Genomic DNA, 21,298 nt, shown 5'->3' on the forward strand with positions numbered 1-21,298 from the left:
AGCAGAGACAAAGATCTGGAGAGACAAGAAAATAGCAAGCACATGTGCCTACTCATTCCTTTCCATTTCAAAAGGAGTTGTGCCTTATTAAGATGGCTATGAGCGCACTAATTCAAGGAGACAGCCCACACCTGGCCAACTGCACCGCAGAGGTCAAATCTCTGCGCCTCCTTTACTTCTTTCACAAACACATACCTCCTCCTGTGGCGTCTCCATCTGCAGCTCCCTGGTCCCATCTCACATATCCCATCCATCGTACACACACACACACACACACACACACACACACACACACACACACACACACACACACACACACACACACACACACAGGAAGGACGATGAGGATGGATCGTCTAGTCATCTCCAGAACCACAAAGTCATGTGAAAAGCAAACAGAGAGAGAGAGAGAGACTCCTAAATTTAGAGGCTGAATGCTGACTTAGACTTAAGTTACACCATTTCTGACCAAACAGACTGGGTATTTTCTTTCATTTTATTAATAAGTGTACAGTGCCAAATGCATGCCTGACCATGTATATCACTAGCACCTTTATTTAAAGGTTTGTTGATACTTTGGAGGAGGTTTAGTGTTATTTTCTTACATGCATTGTGAAGCTTATAAGCCTCTGACCATTGTACCATCATTAGGATAATAAGGACTCAGATGGTGTGTGTGGTAATTAATGGTAAATTTATCTTAAAAACAGAATATTATTTTATTTCCTCTAGCATCACCTAACCGATAAGTAATTCTAGTAAAGCATAAATGATGTAATTAATCTGTGATCCACGCAGCCACAGCAGGAGGACTGTACTTTATCCAGAGCCCCTTGGTTTTAAACCCAAGCTCCGCCTCTCCAGTTGACTAAGCGCACCCACCTTGTCCACCAGCAGCACAGTGCGCCAGGGAGCGAGAGCAAAGGCGTGAGGCTTACCGGGGAGCGGGCACGACAGACCGGCAGCACCGCTGAGTGGCGGCGGCGGCAGCTAGAAAACGCGTCCGTTACTTGTTTTAAGGAGACACTTTATTAAAACCCGCTAGGGCCGAGGGATTCTTGGTCATTCTGTCAGTCGTGAAAAAGGAACTCTTTCACATTTGGAAGAACAGTAAGCGGTGGTGGGGAGGAGGGGAGAAAGATGCGGTTCCAGCCCGACTCGGTGAGCCGCGCAGTCCGCCTCCGACTCTGGTGATGCCCGCCGTGCGGGGATCACCGCCCAGCAGCAGCAGCAGCAGCAGCAGGAGGAGGAGGAGGAGAAGGAGGTCGGGACAACAGGGCGTCGGGGGCCGATGATGCTGTTGGTAAGGTCGGGATCATGGCAAACGGAACCGGTACTATCATGTTGAAATGCGTCGTGGTCGGAGACGGTGCAGTGGGTAAAACGTGTCTGCTGATGAGCTATGCCAATGACGCCTTTCCAGAGGAATATGTACCCACAGTCTTTGATCATTATGCAGGTAGGAAGAGACTTCTGCTATTAGGCTTCTCTGTTTATGATATAATAACAGCATGACATGCTGAACTGTTGCTGTTCTGTGTTCAGTAATTTCTCTCATGCAAATCTAGCAGAAGGAAGATTTTGTGTGGAATTATGATTGAGTGAAATCGCGTCTCCTCTGCCACTCTTCCTCCAACTGCATTGCATCTGTTGCTATAATCAAAACCACTTGTTTGCCGTCTTCATAGCACGGAGGGGCTGGGGACCCTGATCCCCCCCTCCCAGTCCCCCCATCCCTCAGCCCCCCCCCTCCCAGTCCTCCCCACCCTCACCTCTCTGCTTCCTCTAAACTGCTCTTTGTCATTTCCTTGCAGTGAGCGTCAACGTCGGAGGAAAGCAGTATTTGTTGGGACTGTATGACACAGCTGGTCAGGTACAGTTTATTTTTTCCTCTGGCTCTGTGCCAAGCACGTCAAGGACATACACACATGCTCAGTCTGTCTCTATCTCGGTCTCCCTGTGTGCTCCTGGGACCAGCAACTATCCAACAGTGCCTTCAAAACGCCCACAGGCTTCATATTCAGGCCAGACACTAAGCTGCAACAGGTGATGGGTTTCGCACATGGGTTTCACTGCCAGAGTGTGGTGTGCCATGGGCAGTGATGGTAGTGAATGGGTTTCAATAGTTCTATTATGTGGAGAACAGGGCTCCTATGTCCAGTAGTGATGTCACAGGTTTGTTAATAGGGCTGCTTAATGCCTGGGCTTTTTCTTTACAATGTGCCATTCAGTGAGCAAGAGTTAAAACTGTAATGCACACACACACACAATAATGTTGCCACTCAGCAGAAGAGCCAGTGTACACGCAGGCGGAGGGAACCATGTGAAACACACGACAGACACAAGCTCATTGAGGTGTGCATATGGGAGAAAGGCCCTGCATTATTTGTCTGCAGTGCAAAACCTTTCATTTGGTCTTTGTGACAAATTACATCTGATGTCATTAGTGAAGCGACACAGGAACAAGTTAGCAAATTAGCTGTTTACATCATATTTATGCCAAAGTTGGGGGCTTCCGTCTTTGGGATGTGAGTGTTTGCTTGTTTTCTTAGTCATATTTCACAGTATGACTGGATCTGTTTAAGTTTTAGACTTCTAAGTGTACAAAGCTTTTATGTTTTCCACTACTGGTTATTGGAGAGTGGTATCATCAGATTAAATGAAAATGAAAGCCAGATGTACACTGTACAGCTCAAGAATTTTGAGGATTCTGAATGTATAACTGATCAAATGTGATTTGATCTTCATCTAAGTCAGAATTAGAAACACACACAATCTGACTAAACTAATAACCACAGAAAGAGGTGGATGTCTGTTTTAAATAAACTGACAGTGCAGGTCAGAGACCACATGAACCTGTGTGCTAACGACTTTTTTTTAAAAGCTACTCAGAGTCAGGTGTTCGAATTAAAGTGATGAGAGGTGTCTGTTTGAACTTTTACAGGCTGTTATTGAAGCATCATGGAGATGTTTGGAAAGAAACTGAAAAAGGCTACAAAAAGGGTTTATAAAGACCTGCATACACAGGACTAAAAAAATGATATTTACTGAGAGCTATTAGACTATTCTTAAAAGACTCACCGACAACTCTACTAATTTAACTCCTAAATGTCATTTGCTAGCTTTGCCCGGAAGCTTGCAGTGGAACTTTGTTTTGTAAGTAGTTCAACAATGTAGTAGTAGTCTTTGGTTTGCCTGTTTCTCCTGTTTGAACAGTAGCCTCTGGCCTCACTGTGCCATACGTGTTTTCTGGGGAAATGATGGTCTGTTAGCTTTGATGGTTTTTTTCCACACTTCTCCTGTTCCCGGTGAACTCCGCCGTCGCTCCCTTCCCTGTTTCGGCCCACTTGTCACGCAGGAGTCTGGCACACAGGAGGAATCTGACACATACAATGGGGAAAATAAGTATTTGATACACTGCTGATTTTTGCAAGTTTTCCTACCTACAAAGAATGGGGAGGTCTCTAATTTTTGTCATAGGTACATTTCAACTGTGAGAGCCAGATCAACCACAGAACAGCTTGGTTGTCACCACTGTCCATTCCAAATATCCACATAAATAGTAGATTGTCTCAAATTTTCAAAAGGGTGCCTTGGATGTGCAGAAAACAAAAAAACTCCATCTCAGCTGTGAAGCATGGTGGAGGGAGCATCGTGGTTTAGGCTTTCTTTGCTACCTTGGGGCCTGGATACCCTGCAGTCATTGAGAGAAAAAGGATTTCAAAATTTTAATCACAATATTTTACAGGACAGTGTCAGGGTTAATAAGGAAACTAATGTTTTAGAATTACTAAGTCAGATTCCTGACCTTAACCCAGTTGAGATGCTGTGGCATGACTTAACGAGAGCTGTCCAGTCAAGACGTCCCAGAAATACTGATGAACTCAAACAGTTCTGTCTCTCTAAAATTCCCCCCCTCATTGTGAAAGTCTTATTATCAGCAACAGGAAACGTCTGATGGAGGTTCTACAAGTTGCTAAATTCATGCGATCACTTTCTGTTTCTTCAGTCTGCACTCTGAATGATTGCTGTGTTCAGCAAACAGATGAAAAGTACAGTTGTCTCTGTTATTATTAGCATGTGGACAACTGCATACACCTTCCTATGTAGGGTGTGACGCTCTTACCCATTCACAGTTGCCAGCTCTGAAAAACCTTGCAGTGCTTCAACAACAGAGCAGTAGAATATGAACGCATGCTTAATGTACATTTCACAACTCAAAATACTCAAACACTGGTTTTGCAAATGAGGAGGAAGGAAATAGATTCAGCACTTTTGTAGACCCAAGACGAACACACAGTGTGTTTTGGTGAGAAAAACTGAACGCACACAGCGATCGTTTTCTTATTCCCTGTTCTCACTTCAGCTGCCAAGAGTGGGTCATACGTCCCGAGGCCTTTAACCTCTTATATTTACAGCAGCCTAAAACTATACTCTCATCAAATGCTGAATAGTTAACACTTTCCTCGGGACCTGCTTTAAATGCATGAAGTCACTTTGCGATTGTGACTGAAATGTGATCCGTTTATCAGAGAGACAAATGCAAAGCTCAGAAGGGTCAGCTGTGGAAGATTTAGCAGTTTTCATTCACGAACCCTCAATGCGTGAATCTGTGAGTAGCAAAGGATCGCAGCTGCCCTCCATTTTTCTTCCCCGTCTTAACGGCTACCTGTGGCTGCGCTATAATTTTTCCCCAAGAAAACAGATGGTAGAAGTGTTACTACTCACTTGTGAAAAGAGGAACACAACCTTTTGTCTATTCTAGCGTGTTTGATAGGGTGTGTGTGTGTGTGTGTGTGTGTGTGTGTGTATGTGTGTGTGTGTGTGTGTGTCAGAGAAGGGTTTGTTTTCAGCTGATTCAGAGTGTCTCTGAAATGGAGAAGTTCTCCCAGATGTCTGCTGTAGGCGCCGCCGGCCTCCGAGAGTAGAGTTACCGCTCTTGAAAATGTGCCCCCCCCCCCCCCTTCCAGTCCCCTCCGCCCCCGACTCGGCTGACCTCTTTATGTGGAGCACAAGGCCAGCTGGTAATGTTTATAGCTTCAGTGTCTGATCAAAGACCCGGTGGCCCCAAAGAGAGGAAAGGGGGAAAAACAGTGTGTGTGAGACAGAAAGAGGAAGAGAGAGAGACAGATGGGGGAGGCAGATCGAGTGGAGGTGGGGTAGAGGTGGAATTGCTTTGGTTAAATTCAGACATCTCGGTTTCATTTTCTTTTCCCTTTCTCTCTCATCAGTGTAAAAACTCGCTCTTCATTATCTCCACCTCTGTCCTGTGCTGCGCACGTTCAGTTGGCTTCAAGCTCTCTGTAATAATTATATTCCTGGCATGGCTGGAGCTCCCACAATGCTTCACTGTTCCACCGCACCTATCGGCAGCCTTACATACGTGTGGGGTCGCCGTGCCCTCGTCGGATGCGATTCAGCGCCGTCGCGTCAGTCAGTGCCACATAATCACAGCTCGGCACTGAGCCGAGTGCCACTGTGCCGTCTGCTGTTGATATTGCTTCCCTGCCAGCTATTGTCTGCGTCTCTACCCCAAGCACCGCCTATTGAATTATTCCATATGGAAGGTCTGTGAAGCCAGTTTTTCTGAAATGTGACGAGGGAGCAGAGGGGGAAGTCTTTACTTATTCATTCATTCTCCTGCTGCTGCCTCTGCACTCAAGAAAATCTAGCACCGCTGCCGAGGAGGAGCAGGAGGAAACAGGAAGTGGATGCTAAGTGCACCAGTGCCCATGGAAACGACTTTAAGGACAGGAGCTCAGGAGCTGCGACCCCAAGGCATTCGTGTCTTACTGCTGTTAGCTGCCACTTTGTTGCTGGATTGTTTCTCATTTGCTCACCAAGTCAGACGCACTCCCCACTCAGCTGTAACCTGTAATCACTTTCACACTTCAGTTCACCCATTTTCTCCTTTCTGTCCAGGCTTTGGTACGATGTGGCCTAGTCACCCTCAGACACCTCACCTCACCTCAGACGATGTGACCTAGAATGTTTACATTCACACCACAGATGCATCTGTTAAAATTCTTGGATGAATTCAAATCTCAGTGACCTTAACCTAAAGGTAAAGGTCAGAGGTCAACTTTTCTGAAAATCTTGTGAATGCGATAACTCGAATGATCTTACCCAGGATGTTCAAATTCACACCATAGATGCATACTGTTCAAGCCAGACCCATCAAACTTCACACACTTGTTCACTGACTTTATTGCACCTTGACCCCCATCCCCACCCCCTTCCTCCCGTTATGAATCCACAACAGCCAAGCGTTGGCACCCGCTCAGCAGTGGCCAAAAACACAACCGATAGTGGTCCAAAGGTGGCAGCTGCACTTTGACCTGTTAAAATTTATATATCTTCATTACAGGGCCTAAATTTATTTGGTGCTGTGCTATAATGTCGCTGTAGACAGAATTCTTATGGTTATACCGAAATATTCTTGCTGGTGTGATACACAAGGAGCTACACAGTTTGTAAGGTAGACTCGCTTTATTAATAAAATACTTTGTTTACACTGCGGCTCAGCAAAGTGTCGCTCAGTGATGAACGTGACTACACACTTCTTCTTCTTAGCTCCATCCTGTCTTGTTTTGAATGTCACACATCATGTGAGGCTGACATAGTTGCAATTTTGTTGTGCTTTCGCCAATGACAGTAAAGTCATTGGTGCAGGGGGAAGACATACAGTAAATGGCCTCAGGGTAGCTTCAAACCCTGGCCTCTAAAATAGCCACGGGTCACCTACTCAACCCGATGAGCTATACCAGTGCCCTGAGGTCTTGAATCTTGTTGACCTTTTGGAAAAATTGGCAGCATCTGGCCTATAATAAACAAAAGGGTGTTGAAAATAAAAACAAACAAGTAAAAACAAAATTTTTTGTGCCTTTGAAACTTGTGCTTGGACTTTGATATAGCTTCCGACTTAGGAGCGGGTGTGTAATGCATTTTTCTGCTATTTGGATTGGCCTTAGAAGAATTTACATTTCAAAGTGATTTAACTGTGTTCTTGACTTTCTGAAATGGGTCATGATATGCAGCACAGCTGGCACCCATCTGGTTTGTAGCTAACAGTGCCAAGACAGAGTTTGTTTTTTTTTTTAGCATCTTATGTCACCAAAACAGAGGGCACAAAGGAAAAAAACGCCCCTCTAAATGTTTACAACACATGCATTTGTCCCCTCTGAAAAAACAGAAAGATGCAGAGGAAATCCCAAAATATGAATATTGATTATGAGAGTTTTGTGGAAATTCCCACCACACACACACACACACACACACACACACACACACACACACACACACACACACACACACACACAATGTTATAATCCCAATCAGCAGTAGCGCAGCTTCCCTGGAGACCTGTTAGGAGCAATTAGGTGATGATTTTCAAGTTTAGAAGTGTTTGCTGGGTTGATAACTCATTTCAAGGTGTTGGAGCTTCAGTAGCTGAGAAGGACATCCATCCATCCATCCATCCATCCATCCATCCAGAGTTGTGGGGAGGCAGGAGCCTATCCCAGCTGTCACAGGGCAAGAGGTGGGGTGCACCTAGGACAGGTCGCCAGTCTGTCACTGGGTTAACACATAGACACAGTCAACTGTCAGTTAATGTAACATGTTTGTCTTTGGACTGTGGGAGGAAGCCACAGTACCCCTATACAGGCACAGGAGATCATGGTTCCAGTCTTCCTGATGTGGGGAGAAAGCAAATGCTAATGACAACATATTTGTGTAGTGAAATTAATGGGCCCAGCCATAATGGATTCAAAAACAACTTTGCAATGAGCGGTAATAAGTTTGCATATAGTGTGGCTTTAAAATGAACTCCACTCAGTGAAGGAGCTGCTGAACACTCACAAGCACACAAATTTTCACAGGGATCACTTGTGCATACACTGACATCATCGTTTGAAACTTAAAGGAATCCAACATTATAACAGTATCCATGAAAGGAATGCTTTACACTCCCTGTATCCAAATTCAGTCAGAATACCTGACCAACGTCTGACTGAGGCGCTTCACCATGAGCACACTTGTTCCTGCTGCAGATTGAAGCTATACCATTACTATTGTATTAACCAGATGGGCACTGAAGTTTTAAGAAAGTGGTTGTGAAATGGTTGTTCATGCATGTGAATTAATGTTTGCAGCTGTGGATTCACATGCATTTAGTTTTTATTTTTTTTTTGCTGCAGCAGCAGGAACAGAAGAGCTCTAAATCAAAGCCAAACAATACAATATATGAGGCATTCACAAAACATATCAAGATCAATGTATTATTGGTTTTTGGTCCTATGTTAAACATTTTCCATTATAAAACATTCACAGTTTATAGTCTGCAAGCGGGAGCTGAGATAACCTCTAATGACATCATCAGGGACTTGACCCAGCTCCTCATTAGCGTCAGAGAAAATCATACTAACAGTTCTTAGTGGCTGAGTAATGCTAAGATGAGTAAGCTCACATTTATGGACAGAATCAGCGGCATTCCCTTTGATTACATCTCTAAATTGTTCATTTTTTTTTGATCAGGACGAGTGAGTAATCATTTCAGTCTTAAATTCTCCTGGATTATCTCCAATGCCGTTACTAAAACACGTCACCCTGTGGTAAAAGGATGTATAGAAAATTAGAAAGCCATTTCTAGGTTTCATAAACGTTTTGTTCTGCACAGTTTATTCACTGCTATCATTAACTGCTATTAAAAGCAACATTAAACAGTCAGCTTTTTGAATGAACCGTGGCAGGATGTTCTCACTGCACAGACATGAGTAGACAGAGTGCATTAGAGCTTCAGCTATGATTAATGATCATCAATCGCCATTAGTAGGCTAGTGGAACAGAAACAGCCCCCCCACCTTTTTTTTTTTTTTTTTTTTAATATCAAGGTGAAATCCAGTTATGCAAAATGTGCAGGTCGGCAGATCAGAGATGAAACTTGGTGATCAGAAGCGTGTCTGTCTGGGCTTGCTTTCCCACCCGGCAGCCATGTTAGAGCAGGCGTCTCTGACTCTGTTGATATAGGCGGTTTATAGAGCCCCGAGGAGGCGATAGAAGTAGAAAGGGAGAAAGATAGAAGAGAGAGGAGGAGGGAATGACTCACTGATATAGCACTCATATGTCACTGAGTCAACAGAGCGCAGTCACACAGCAGAGCGCTCACAGTGGCTTATTGAAGGCTGCAGAGTCTGGCCCTGATGGAAGTGTATGGACATGTATAGAGAGAAGTTGATAGAGTTTATTGTACACATGCACAAGCTGCTCTTTCTTCCCCTTTTTCTCCATCATTCCTTTCCCACTGATCATAATATTTACCGTACACTCCCGGCTACCTTGGATGGAGGGTTGTGCAACGTGTCAGCGATGCACTCATGAACTGTTGAACTGAACTAATAAAAATGCAGGACATATTTTTAGTGGAAACTTTTAGCCAGAGCACCTTCACAGCAGCGGCAGTGTAAACAGTTCTGGACGGAGTGCTGATTAAACCCAAGATTCAGCACTGGAGTTATGTAGGAAGACACACCATCAACACTCTGAAAGGTTACTGTGTTTGGTAATCTGTCGGCCGCGCAGAGATGGATCTCAAACATGCTTCAGGCCTGTTTACAGTAAACTGCTGAGTGGCGTCTGCAGCTCGTGGGGAAATCGGTTTAACTTGTGCAAGCAAAAGTCACAAACACATGGGAACAGGTAAAGGCAGTGTGTACTTAGTTTCATGTGTCACATAAAGTGTACTTATGGGACCAGAGGAGCGCCCATGGATTATGGGAATGCAAATATTCTATGTGCTGTTAGAAGGTGTTCCACATAAAGTGAAATAATCTGGATAAACATACTGTAGTGTCTGATGGAGGTGGGCAGTATGATGTTACACTGAGACAATTTGATGTAGTTACAAAGTAGCAATGGTGATCAAAGTGGGTAATGTCACAAATCAGTGAGCAGAGCAGGTTTTACAGTCTGTGCTATGAAGCAGCTTCGAAGGTCCAGAAAATCTTAACTGAACCTTTTGTTTCTTTTTATATATATTTCACAAGTCTGTTTATGCCATCTGTATATGTCAACATGAGTTTCTTGTGTGGTTGTCTCACTGTGTTCCACAGTGAGCGTATTTGAACGGGCCTCTGGACTTTGAAAACCCATTGTTCCCATGTGCTAGGAGGTACGGTGCGGTGGAGTTTGGAGAAGTGTGGAGCGCATTTAGATGTAAGGGAAGGTCTAGACATCAGTGACCTGATGAGATGCCTTTTCACCTTTCAATTTTTAATCAAATCTCAGTGTTATTGTATTCAAAAATTTTCAGCATCTTCACAAGGAGGACTTGGTGGGCAGCAAGAATGTGCTTCTTTCCTGAATTGCTGTAAAGCAGTCTTATTGAGAATCAATTGCCTGATAAACTGAATCTGACACATTGTTAATGTAGTTAGTAGGTTGCAGTTTAAAGTGTTGCCTCACCCATTAAACACATGGCTTTTGCTGTGTGATGCTGGGCCAAGGCTCATTTTCAATTGGTTTAATTCACACAATAATATATTCTAAACTACTTTAATAATCCTAACCTGTTCTGATAGTATCAGAGGTGCTTCTTATTTCACCAAGATGCAACCTTCAGGCCTCGAGTTAATGTCCAAGAAGCACTAATTAGCAAATCAGTGTCACTGTACCATTACACCAAATAGGGTCTCTTCTGACAATGGCAATGATGGTACTTAATCATAATGATGCTGAACATGAAGGTGAAAAAATTCAATACTGCTACATGTCATTGTTGCAGTGGTGCCCAGATACACTGCTACACCTTGATATGCAGTGAATGTCTGTAACGTAACGTAGTAATGCACTTTGAGATCAACGCTGTCAGAGGAGGATTTCTTAAACATGGTCAAAATTGAACGCTTCTTGTGAAATAAACTGTCTGTTAAAGACAGAAGTTTATTCTTAGATAATCCTGATAATAGCATTCAGGGTTATGGTTGTGAACCATTGGAAATATCCCTGGACTTTATGTGTAACAAGTTATAACTGACAGTGTTTAATTAATGGTAAAATCTGACAGCAGATCATTTTAGTCATGCTGAGTTCTTCATGCTTGTGCTTCAGCTCACCTTAAACTCTAAAACACGTGTTGCACAGTGTTTAAAAATGATCTTTATTAATTATCTCAGCCTTGCCATGAGCACCAGATGGTTTGCATTTGAAATGGTTTTATCGGGTCCGGAAGTTCAGATAGTGAGAGGAAATGTACTTAACTCACTGCTGTTGAAACACTCAAGCAGCCTGTGTGACAAAACTCAACTCCCCAGAGCACTTGAAGGGAATTTTTACACATGAACTAAGGACATTTTCTTGAGAATCAGGTCAGGATGTTTCCCGCTGATGCCCTTTTTCAGATGTGGCACACAGCAAGAAATGGTCTGCTTTGCGTGTGCTGTCACTACTGGAAATACTGTGTGGTTTGGGCAGTGGAGGAGCCTGGATAGAACTCGAGTGAGGCAGCACACATGATGCTAGTGATCCAGCATCTGACAGGCTTTGTACTAATACAGCTGCATTGAACATTTGCCTTCACATTTATTTGTACTGTATCTGGTATTGCAGAGAAAAGCTCAGGGTTGTGGGGGCTGTGTGAATGCAGCTTAAGAAAAAAGCCTCTCAGAGTTGTTTGAAATTCCTGCACGAGCCCCAGCTGTGAAATACCGCACTCATTTGGAAGTAAGAGGATGAAATACTCATAAATTTTTGAATTATGTCTACTTGACCTACTCCAGTGAGGCATTGTTGACTAATCTACAACATGAGCACAGGCTCGAAGATTTGTGTGCTGTTTTCATCTTCTGCTCCAATCCAATATGAAGTCTATATATTTTAAATTTATTACCCAGGCAACAAAAAGATGACGCCTCTGCCCGGCTGATGTACTGCTGCTTGAAGAATTTTCTGTCATTCTGCTCATTTGCAAAGCCATTCTGAGTAGTTCGTAATCGAGTTATAGGGAGTTCAGCGATGGCCCACTGTGCTGTCTGCTTTGGAAAAGAACTGGGCTTGCTGACGGCATCGAGCTGAAAGACTTTATTGCCAGTGTTTGGTTGTCCGTTTGCAGCTATCTCAGCTATCACAGTTGGACGTTGTGTTCAATTTGCCTCGAATTCGGGGCCACGGACAATAAAAGTCACAGAACTGAGACTGATTCACTTGGTCCAAGTTGGTCTGGTTGAGTCATATCTAATTACTGGAGATCCATTGATTCCCTGTGTCTTCAATCCAGCAGCAGGAAACCATGCGCCATCAGTAGATGTGAGATAGGTCATGAATATTCATACGCAAGTCGGACACTATGTCGAAAAGGGTTCATCTTTAGCGAGGACAAGGGAGTGCCTGATCTGGCTCACAAAGGGCAGTGTTGCGTTTGTGAATTAGCCGTTTACACTGCACATATATTGGAGATGGCGGCGTGTCTGGTTCTCAGTGTTTTGTGGTGATGCCTTGTGCTCAGCTTGCATTAAAGGACTGCAAATGTAAAATAGTCCCTCATTGTCTGTCAGAAGGGGCAAAGAAAAATGTCATCGTCTTGGCATTCTTGCTCTGACTTGGTTCCAAATGCAGTTTTTTTTTTTTTTTTGTAACGCACATCATTTCTGTCATAATATTCCCTGTCAGTCACATAAAACAGCCCAGGAGCCTCCTCGGCACAGTGTAAACATAGCTCTCCGGTCATCATTCAGAGCTCTTTTTTTGTGCTTTAATAATTGATGAGTAATAATTTCTCAGATGTTGAGAACGGGAATGAATCATGTCTTCTGACTCTGAATGTTAACTGTTACTCTTCTGTCTTCTCTCAGGAGGACTACGACCGCCTGAGGCCGTTGTCCTACCCGATGACCGATGTCTTCCTCATCTGCTTCTCTGTGGTCAACCCCGCCAGTTTCCAGAATGTGCGTGAAGAATGGGTGCCCGAGTTGCAGGAGTATGCGCCCAGCGTTCCCTACTTGCTCATTGGCACCCAGGTTAGTTCTGAAAACTCATCACAGACTGGAATGAAAGATTGCAGAGAGGAAAACTCAAATTTAGGGGTAATTTGAGTGAGCAAATCCACTGTGCAGTTCCTACATGATAATTTGGGGGAGAGATGAAAAAGAATCTCTGGAGCTTGAAAAAGAATGAAAAATAAACTCTATTATTTAGATGTATCTGAACAAACTTTGAGTATTTTGATCCAGTATCGGTCCGATCCTGACTCAGAACACCGGATCAAGTATTACAGTGACAACATGGCAATCTACTTTACATGGAGGTATTTCAGGTCTGCTTTCCTTTGTATATTTGTTATTGTTTTATACTTCAGTGATGACAATGCTTTCGCTGTCAGCTTCTCATGTTAAGTTGGGTTTAGGGCTCGGGAAGCTTTTACTGCACTTATGGTAACATAACGTACGGTCAACAGCTCGATTAACATTATTTCACTTCACTTGCCTCTTGTCGGCTCCACTCCACACGTGACGTGTGTGTGTTTGTGTGTGAGAGTAGATGCACTCACAGTGAGAGCAGGGAAACGGGCATAAATACCAACTGAAAAAAGTCCCTCGCAATCATTTATTTACCAATTTACTTAAAATACGTTTGGTGAATTCACCAATTGAGTAATTGTATATTCAGCCCCCACTCACACCTTACTTCAGGTGACCTCAAGAGGTCCACACGATAGAGTGGGGCAACAAGGACTCTCAGTGGTTTCACCCAAAATGCCTGACGGTAATGACCCAAGCCTTTTTTCACACCTTGGCTCATGTGACATATTTCCATAACATATTCCCAGTACTAGCAGATATCCAGAGCCAAGTATATCAGTAGCCTGGGGAACGCTTGGGTTCCCTTCACCACACAGAGGAGACAGAACAGGACATGCACACTCATGCTGTGTGGACCCTTTAAACTGTGCACTCAGGGATTCTGCCCAGTAGGCAAAAACCACTTGGCTTCATTACAGCAACACAAATACTCATCTTGTGGACCTCCGTCCATCGTGACTGCTCACACGTGCACTTTGTATTCTCAGCACCCTAATATAAGAGAAGGTGGACAGCAAACTCATTTTAGGTTCATGACTCAGCTCACCTGACACTGCTCCCTGAACAGCTCTGCCCCAACTCCTCACCTGCAGCTGAGCCCAGAACCACACCAAGTTACAGCCCTTACATCGGAAGTGGAAAAAAGCTGGATGGGTGCATCACTACTTTAAACTTGCATGCTTCAACCAGGCATTAATCTCCACAGCTCCACATGGCTAATTAGCATAAGCACATGACCATTTAGCACAGCCAACATTGGCACAATGATGATTAGCACAAGCATAACATTAGCACTATTATATATGAACCTATGAAGGTGCATATGAAAAAACTGGGACACAGTTACTTTGTGTATTTTACCATAAAGCTTGGTTAGCATGCTAGTAGCTAGCAGTTGGCTACAGTGATGAAGTCTCTCCATTTCTGTCATAGCTGTCAAGTAATCCCCCTGCTGTGCCTCTGGCTCATAATCCTCCTCTTTTGTCTGTGTTTACACTCGTACACTGAGCTGCTGCACTTCACTTCACCCTTCTATCTCTTTTCCTAAAGCATCTGATTGACACCTCTGCTATTGTAACAAGAGCTCAACGGAGGCGCTGAGAAATAAAGAGAAAAATTTCACATTCAAAAGCTGGCAGAACTTTGCAATGGTGGCAAAAGATGAAGCACTTATTTGATTAACAGCTTGATTGTCAGAAAATGAATCGGCAGATATTTTAATCACATTTAGTGGTTTCAGTTTTTTGTTTTGGAAACAAAAAATGTATCAGCTGGTAGCAATTCCAATGATCATTTCTTCTTTATAGATGACTGTAAATAAAATCTCTTTTTAGATCAAATATTAAATGACTTTCTCACCTTGACCTGTAGCAACATGTGATGCTCCTTTTTTGTGACATTTTATAGACAAATGATGACATAAACTTTTTTTGACTTAGAAATGATTCTGCTACAGTAACACTGTCCAAGCTTTCATTTGTCTGCATTTGCAATGGTAACACTGGTATTATGATGACAATATGCATTATGCACCACATTAGGTTGGTAATTAACTCGTGGCATGCATTATACATGATATCACCATACAAAGTTGATGGAAAATGTGTTAGCAAATAGTTGCCTGCTGACACATCTAACAGACATAGAGCAACATTAGCATCCATTAGCATTTTTCTTGCCTTCATGTGAATCTTGGTCAACTTTTGCTTTTTCTTTGGTGCCAGTTTGGTCTCCACAAACTCCCTAAAGAAATAATTCTTTAGTTTCCAAAGGGTATAGCTTTTTAGCTTATGGTTGGTCACTAATGGACATTCTAGGCTCTGGTTGACTAGGTAAACTAAAGTGATCAGTAATGCTGTACAGCAGCTGTAGATCCAAGTGATGATCCTCTGTGGTCTACAAGAGACCTTTTTGAAATACCATGATTTTTTTTTTTTTAGCCACTGCCATGATAAAAATATTAATTAGTGCAGCTTTAAGCCCACCCACTTATGTAGCCTGTGAGTTGTGAACCTGAGCCAGAGAACAGAAGACTTAATTTATTAAATAATAGTAAAAATATGGAACAGCCAGTACAACTCTGGCTGGCGAGCTCAGGCTGATTTGTCACATATTGCTTTAGAAGTTCTATAGCTTGGTGCTAAATGTAATCTTTAAATCTTTTAAAGCAGCAATTAACTGTTTTATGATCCTCGTGAGACAACATTAATCCAGAGCATTAGCTTATTTCTCAAACCTTAAAAGCCAGTGCCAATACCATATGTTCTCTTAAAATCAAGGACAGCCTTGTGGGTGATCTTTTTTATTTTATTTTATTTATTTTTTGTTTCCCTGGCAACCACATGCCAGCGCAGTCAAGGCCCAGCAGTGATGAGGAGGATGGAGTGGGTGTCTGATTTATCTCGTGTCAGCTGATGTTTACTGCTCTTTTATCAGTTCCTGTTATAACACACTTGCTGCTCTCCGGCTGGATGCTGATATGCGCGCGCCGGCTTTGAGCCACGCTGCCACAAACCTCCCCAGTCAAGAAAAGGGTTAATGAAGGCTGCTCCCTGTTAGCTTCAGCAGGCGGATTCATTCATTGTAACTGGTCATTACCGAGATACGGACGAGCTGCAGGTGCAGAGCGTTCCAGTGGATAAAAGGAGAGTGAGGAACGTTTTGGCTGGCTGTGAAATTGCTTTGCACAAGAACAGGAAGTGTGGGCCAACATGACTGTATTATAAAAAGAGAACTCACACTGTCAGTTTGACACAGCTCATTCCTATGTATAGAAGCAATGGTGAAATCCCTGCACTGATGTTACACCAATATGAGCTATTATTAAAATTTTTAAAAGCAATAGCAATTTTGACTTTGATCAAAGGGAGTGTATCTTATCTTTTACAGATTGATCTCCGTGATGACCCCAAAACCATTGCCAAACTAAATGACATGAAGGAGAAGCCCATCGCCACCGAGCAAGGACAGAAACTGGCAAAGGAGGTTTGTATGCTGAACTGAAGTCATACTGCTGGAGGAGCTTCTATCTTCACTTTTACTGTCATAGAATTGAACTGTCTGGTCCAGTTAGCTTCCTGTGTGTTGATTTGACCCAGGAATGCCTCTTTACAAATTTAATTTCTTGAGTGAATTTCTTGGAATCAGACCTCTGCACATTCTTTGCCTTATGATGAATCCAGGAATACATTCCAGATGAACGCGGATGTCCAGAAGAGTTCAAGACTCCACACCATAGATGCCAAATGTGGTCTGTGATTAATCACTCCTGTCAGGCAGAAAGCAAGAATAAGGCTCAGTCTTTCAAAAATTACCATCTAGATTCATTTCAAAGTCGATATCCGTGGAGTTTTGGCAACGTAAGGTTTAGATGGGATTCTTGTCTCATGGAATCATGAAGTTTTCAGAGGTCTCGTTGAACCATGGAAGATCATGTCAGGCTAAATTAGACCCTTTCCCTCAAAATGAGCAGCATTTTACCTCGGGTATTATTTCCTACGGTTGCTGTTGTAGATAACCTGTCTCCTATAATCCAACTCAAGATTACAAATAAAGGGTAGAGTGAGCCTTATGTAAATTTTAAATATTGTTAAATAATAATTTAGCAAATACAGCCATGTGAAAAGTAATTATTTCACAAGGAAATGCACATTTGAAGAAGCAAAGTCTTGATCTTCACTGAAACAGTACAGATAAAAAATATATACTCAAAGAAATGACAGATTGGAGCTTGTCCTCTGTGAGTCCTCTGAGGGTCTACTGCTCACTTTGCTGTTATTACTGCGGTATGTCATCATGAAAAGTCTCAAAGTCTGGCGGATTATTTAAAGGGGCTCCAAATTGTTTGAAAAATATTAAAAATCATCCCACTGTAAGGAAAAAATTGTGTGGTTTTTAAAAGATTCCAATTTGTCCATGACTGGCCAGTGACAGATAGTTTGATACAAAAAGCATTTGGAAAAAACAAAACAAAACAAATTTCATCAGGGGATGTGCAGCTAACTCTCGCAGCTGTTGCTGCTAACATGCCATGTGGTTGTCAGTTGTATGTAAAATTTGTATGCAAAAATTTCACCTGGGAGCAGTGCCAGTAAAGGTATGTGCTGTCCAAAAAGAGCTTTAGAGCAAAGCTACCGTTGGCCGTTGTTGAGTCCAACCCTTCTAAACTAAAATAGCCTCTGGACGGGCAGATCCAAGATAGATGGGTTTGGCCACAGTAATAACAGACATTTTTGGTGCACATAAAAGATGATAAACCCCAAGCCTACCATGAATCATGATAGTGAGAATGTAAGCGTTTGGGGATACTTTGCAGCCTCAGGGAGTGGGCAGCATAAAGGAATCTCTCAACAAAAGAAACAGGGTTACTAAGTAGCTTTATCAAGAAAAGAAATCCTTAATTTGGATTCCCAATGAATGCTATAGCTAAAGGCTAATTCTCTGCATTCATCTAAGCCAACTGGTTGCATGGTGTACGCTGGTTTTTCATATTACTTTATGCTTAATTGAGAGTTTGATCAGGTGATTGATTTATTATGTCTATGTGTAGCTGGGGCCAGCACCCAGGAGTAAAATAGTTTTATGGGCAGAAACACTATATTGCCAAAAATATTCACTCATCATCCAAATCATTGAATTCAGGTGTTCCAGTCACTTCCATGGCCACAGTTGTAAAAACCAAGCACCTAGGCATGCAGACTGCTTCTACAAACATTACTGAAAGAATGGGTCGCTCTCGTGAGTTCAGTGACTTCCAGTGTGAAACCGTGATAGGATGCCACCTGTGCAACAAGTCCAGTCATGAAATTTCCTCACTACTAAATATTCCACAATCAACTGTTAGTGGTATTATAACAAAGTGGAAGTGATTTGGGAATGACAGCAACTCAACCATGAAGTGGTAGGCCATGTAAAATCACAGAGTGGGGTCAGTGGATGCTGAGGTGTGCAGAGGTCACCAACTTTCTGCAGAGTCAATCACTACAGACCTCCAAACTTCATGTGACCTTCAGATTAGCTCAAAAACAGTGCATCGAGAGCTTCATGGAATGGGTTTCCAGCTGCATCCAAGCCTTACATTACCAAGCACAATGTAATGCGTTGGATGCAGTGGTGTAGAGCACACCACCACTGGACTCTAGAACTTGACTGGCCTGCACAGAGTCCTGACCTCAACCTGATAGAACACCTTTGAGTGGAGACTGTGAACCAGGCATTCTCATCCAACATCAGTGTCTGACCTCACAAATGTGCTTCTTGAAGAATGGTCAAAAATTCTTGTTATAGCTGCAAAGGGTGGGCCGACATCATATTAAACCCTATTGATTAAGAATGGGACGTCACTCAAGTTCATATGTGGAGATGCAGATGAACGAATACTTTTTGGCAGTATAGTGTATGTGCCAAACTGTTTTGGCACATACATAGCACACCCATAAACACCATGAACATTCCTATACTAGCACTGCTCACTCACCATTAGCTTCTAAAGTTACCCCCTAATATCAACCATAGCCAAAGCAAATAATATATCATTACATTGCTAGCCTGATATAATTATAGAATTCAGCCTCTCTAGCTATCAATGCTGCTGCTGCTGCTGCTGCTGCTGCTGCTGCTGGGCCTCTTCCACTCTTATTACATTTCCTTTGTAATGGATGAGTGTCATTGCAAAAGGCCAGACTGGTAAACAGTACATTGGCAGGTATTTTTAGATATCTTTTAAACTGTAAAATGACAGCAGTCTTTAAAACAGTGAAAAATATGCTTCTCTGTTTTCCAGATATATCCAGCTGCTGGTTAGTTGAGGACTTTTGTTTGTTGTCCTTGGCAGAGACGGGCTGCCTGTTTTCTGTATCCAAGCTCTATGCTAAACTAACCATCTGCTGGCTGTAGCTTTGTCTTATATACATGCATCATATTACTATAGTTCAGTCTCTGAAAATGATGCACTTTTATAGTGTATTCTACACTGTTGAATATCCAAAGGTGAAAAGGTAGCATTTACACGCTCTGAAAAAAGCTGTTAACTAACAAACATGCTAATTTTTCCTATAAGCATGAGAGAAAATGGAGATCAGGTCAATTATATGCTTGTGTTTTAAATTATCACAAAAATGCATTTAAGATGAGGAAGTTTTCTTCAGTCTTCTTCTTTATGCCAATCACCTGCCCCACTGTAAATGGCATGGCCTCCATTGTCTCTCATGCTTGGATGAAGCCCATAAGGCTGAAAAGTTGGTATGTTTCCAACGCTGGCAGATTCAGATTCATCATCTTTTTCCTGATGTTTTGTGCAAGTGCTATCTTTTTGCCTTTGGGTATTTAACATTGCGATAATGCTACAGTCTGTCATATCTGACCATCTACAAGAAAGTGAACGGGCATAAATTACTTTAACGTGTCTGCCATTGAAACAGCAGGTTGCTGTGACTGACGGTCCTTTTGTCCTCTTTAGATCGGTGCATGTTGCTATGTGGAATGTTCAGCATTGACCCAGAAGGGCCTGAAGACGGTGTTTGACGAGGCCATCATCGCCATCCTGGCTCCCAAGAGAAAGAAGGGGTCTCTGAAAAGAAGACTGGGGCCTCGCTGCATTAACTGCTGTCTGATTACGTGATACATAAACTCAGCAACCAACCGCAAACCAAACCTGAACTGAGGACAAAGGACAGGCAGAAAAATGCACAGACAGCAGCTGAGGCAAAAGAGAGGACTGAATGGGACAAAACAAGAGCTAATTTTAAGCCGTGGAGCTCTTGGACGGCCATAACTCTTCCTGCTATCCAGCACTGGGGTTAGGGATGCAGTTTACTACCAAAGGAGCACAAAGCCCAAGTCAGTCTCTTGGTTTAAAAGACTTTTGCCTCAGAAGTACATTCTTTTATAACCATTTTTAATCATTTTTCTGTGTAATACTGTTGTATGCTGTCATACGGGGGAAAAACAGACACACACACACACACAAAATGACATTAACGATTGACAAATTCTACATTTTAAAGAGCTCATCTTCTTACTATGTTTATGGAAGATTGGTTACTATTTAGTAGATTTCTCAATATAAGATCAGATGTGCAAAAGAAATAATGAGCTAATACATAATTAGAGGCTGGCTTAAGTGACACTGTGACGGTGTCCAGAAGACTTTTCTGGACATAAGGGCCCAGTTCTTTTTATTTAAAACTTACACTAAAAAGACTGTTGATCCAAAACAGTCTGGCTCCTATTATTTTTCATTTGAGAACCTGATAATGAAACCACACAAGATGCCTGCACTGTGTGGGAGTAACACCGTTCAACAACAGATAAATACGTTCTGATTTTGGACCTAGAACTGAATGATTTTTAATGCCTGAAAGTCTTTGGGTTTTTTTGGGGGGGTCTTTTTTTTTGGGGGGGGGGGGGGGGGGGGGGGGGGGTGCCTTGCCTTACCTTACCTTATGGGAAAAAATGGTTTTGTAGTGTGGCATGCCAAAACACCCTGAAAGGTCAGTTGGAGACTGACGTCTTAACCACAGACTGAAGAGGTTTATTATCCATTTTTGAAATCTATATAATCCAGAGTTTATGATTCTTTATCTCTAAAACAGAAAAGTCAATCTGTGCAAATGATACTTTATGAGCTTATAAATGTATTTCCTTTGTTTTCATTTTTGTTATTCTGCAATAATTCTTTAATCAACTTTTAAGAAGGCTGTAAAAAGAGACGACAAGCATAAGATGAG

The 21,298-nt window shown here is 42.5% G+C and overlaps 1 protein-coding gene across 1 annotated transcript; it reads left to right on the forward strand.

The window, feature by feature from the left end:
- Positions 1-881: 881 nt before the first annotated feature.
- rhoq (ras homolog family member Q) lies at positions 882-20,940 on the forward strand. The gene is made up of 5 exons (XM_030748240.1): positions 882-1,459; positions 1,815-1,873; positions 12,846-13,010; positions 16,461-16,556; positions 20,029-20,940. Exons 1-5 carry the CDS (start codon positions 1,318-1,320, stop codon positions 20,188-20,190), a joined length of 624 nt encoding a protein of 207 aa, XP_030604100.1. The 5' UTR covers positions 882-1,317; the 3' UTR covers positions 20,191-20,940.
- The last annotated feature ends 358 nt before the right edge of the window (positions 20,941-21,298 follow it).

The sequence above is a fragment of the Archocentrus centrarchus genome, chromosome 15 (assembly GCF_007364275.1).
Source record: "Archocentrus centrarchus isolate MPI-CPG fArcCen1 chromosome 15, fArcCen1, whole genome shotgun sequence".
Classification (NCBI taxonomy): Eukaryota; Metazoa; Chordata; class Actinopteri; order Cichliformes; family Cichlidae; genus Archocentrus; species Archocentrus centrarchus.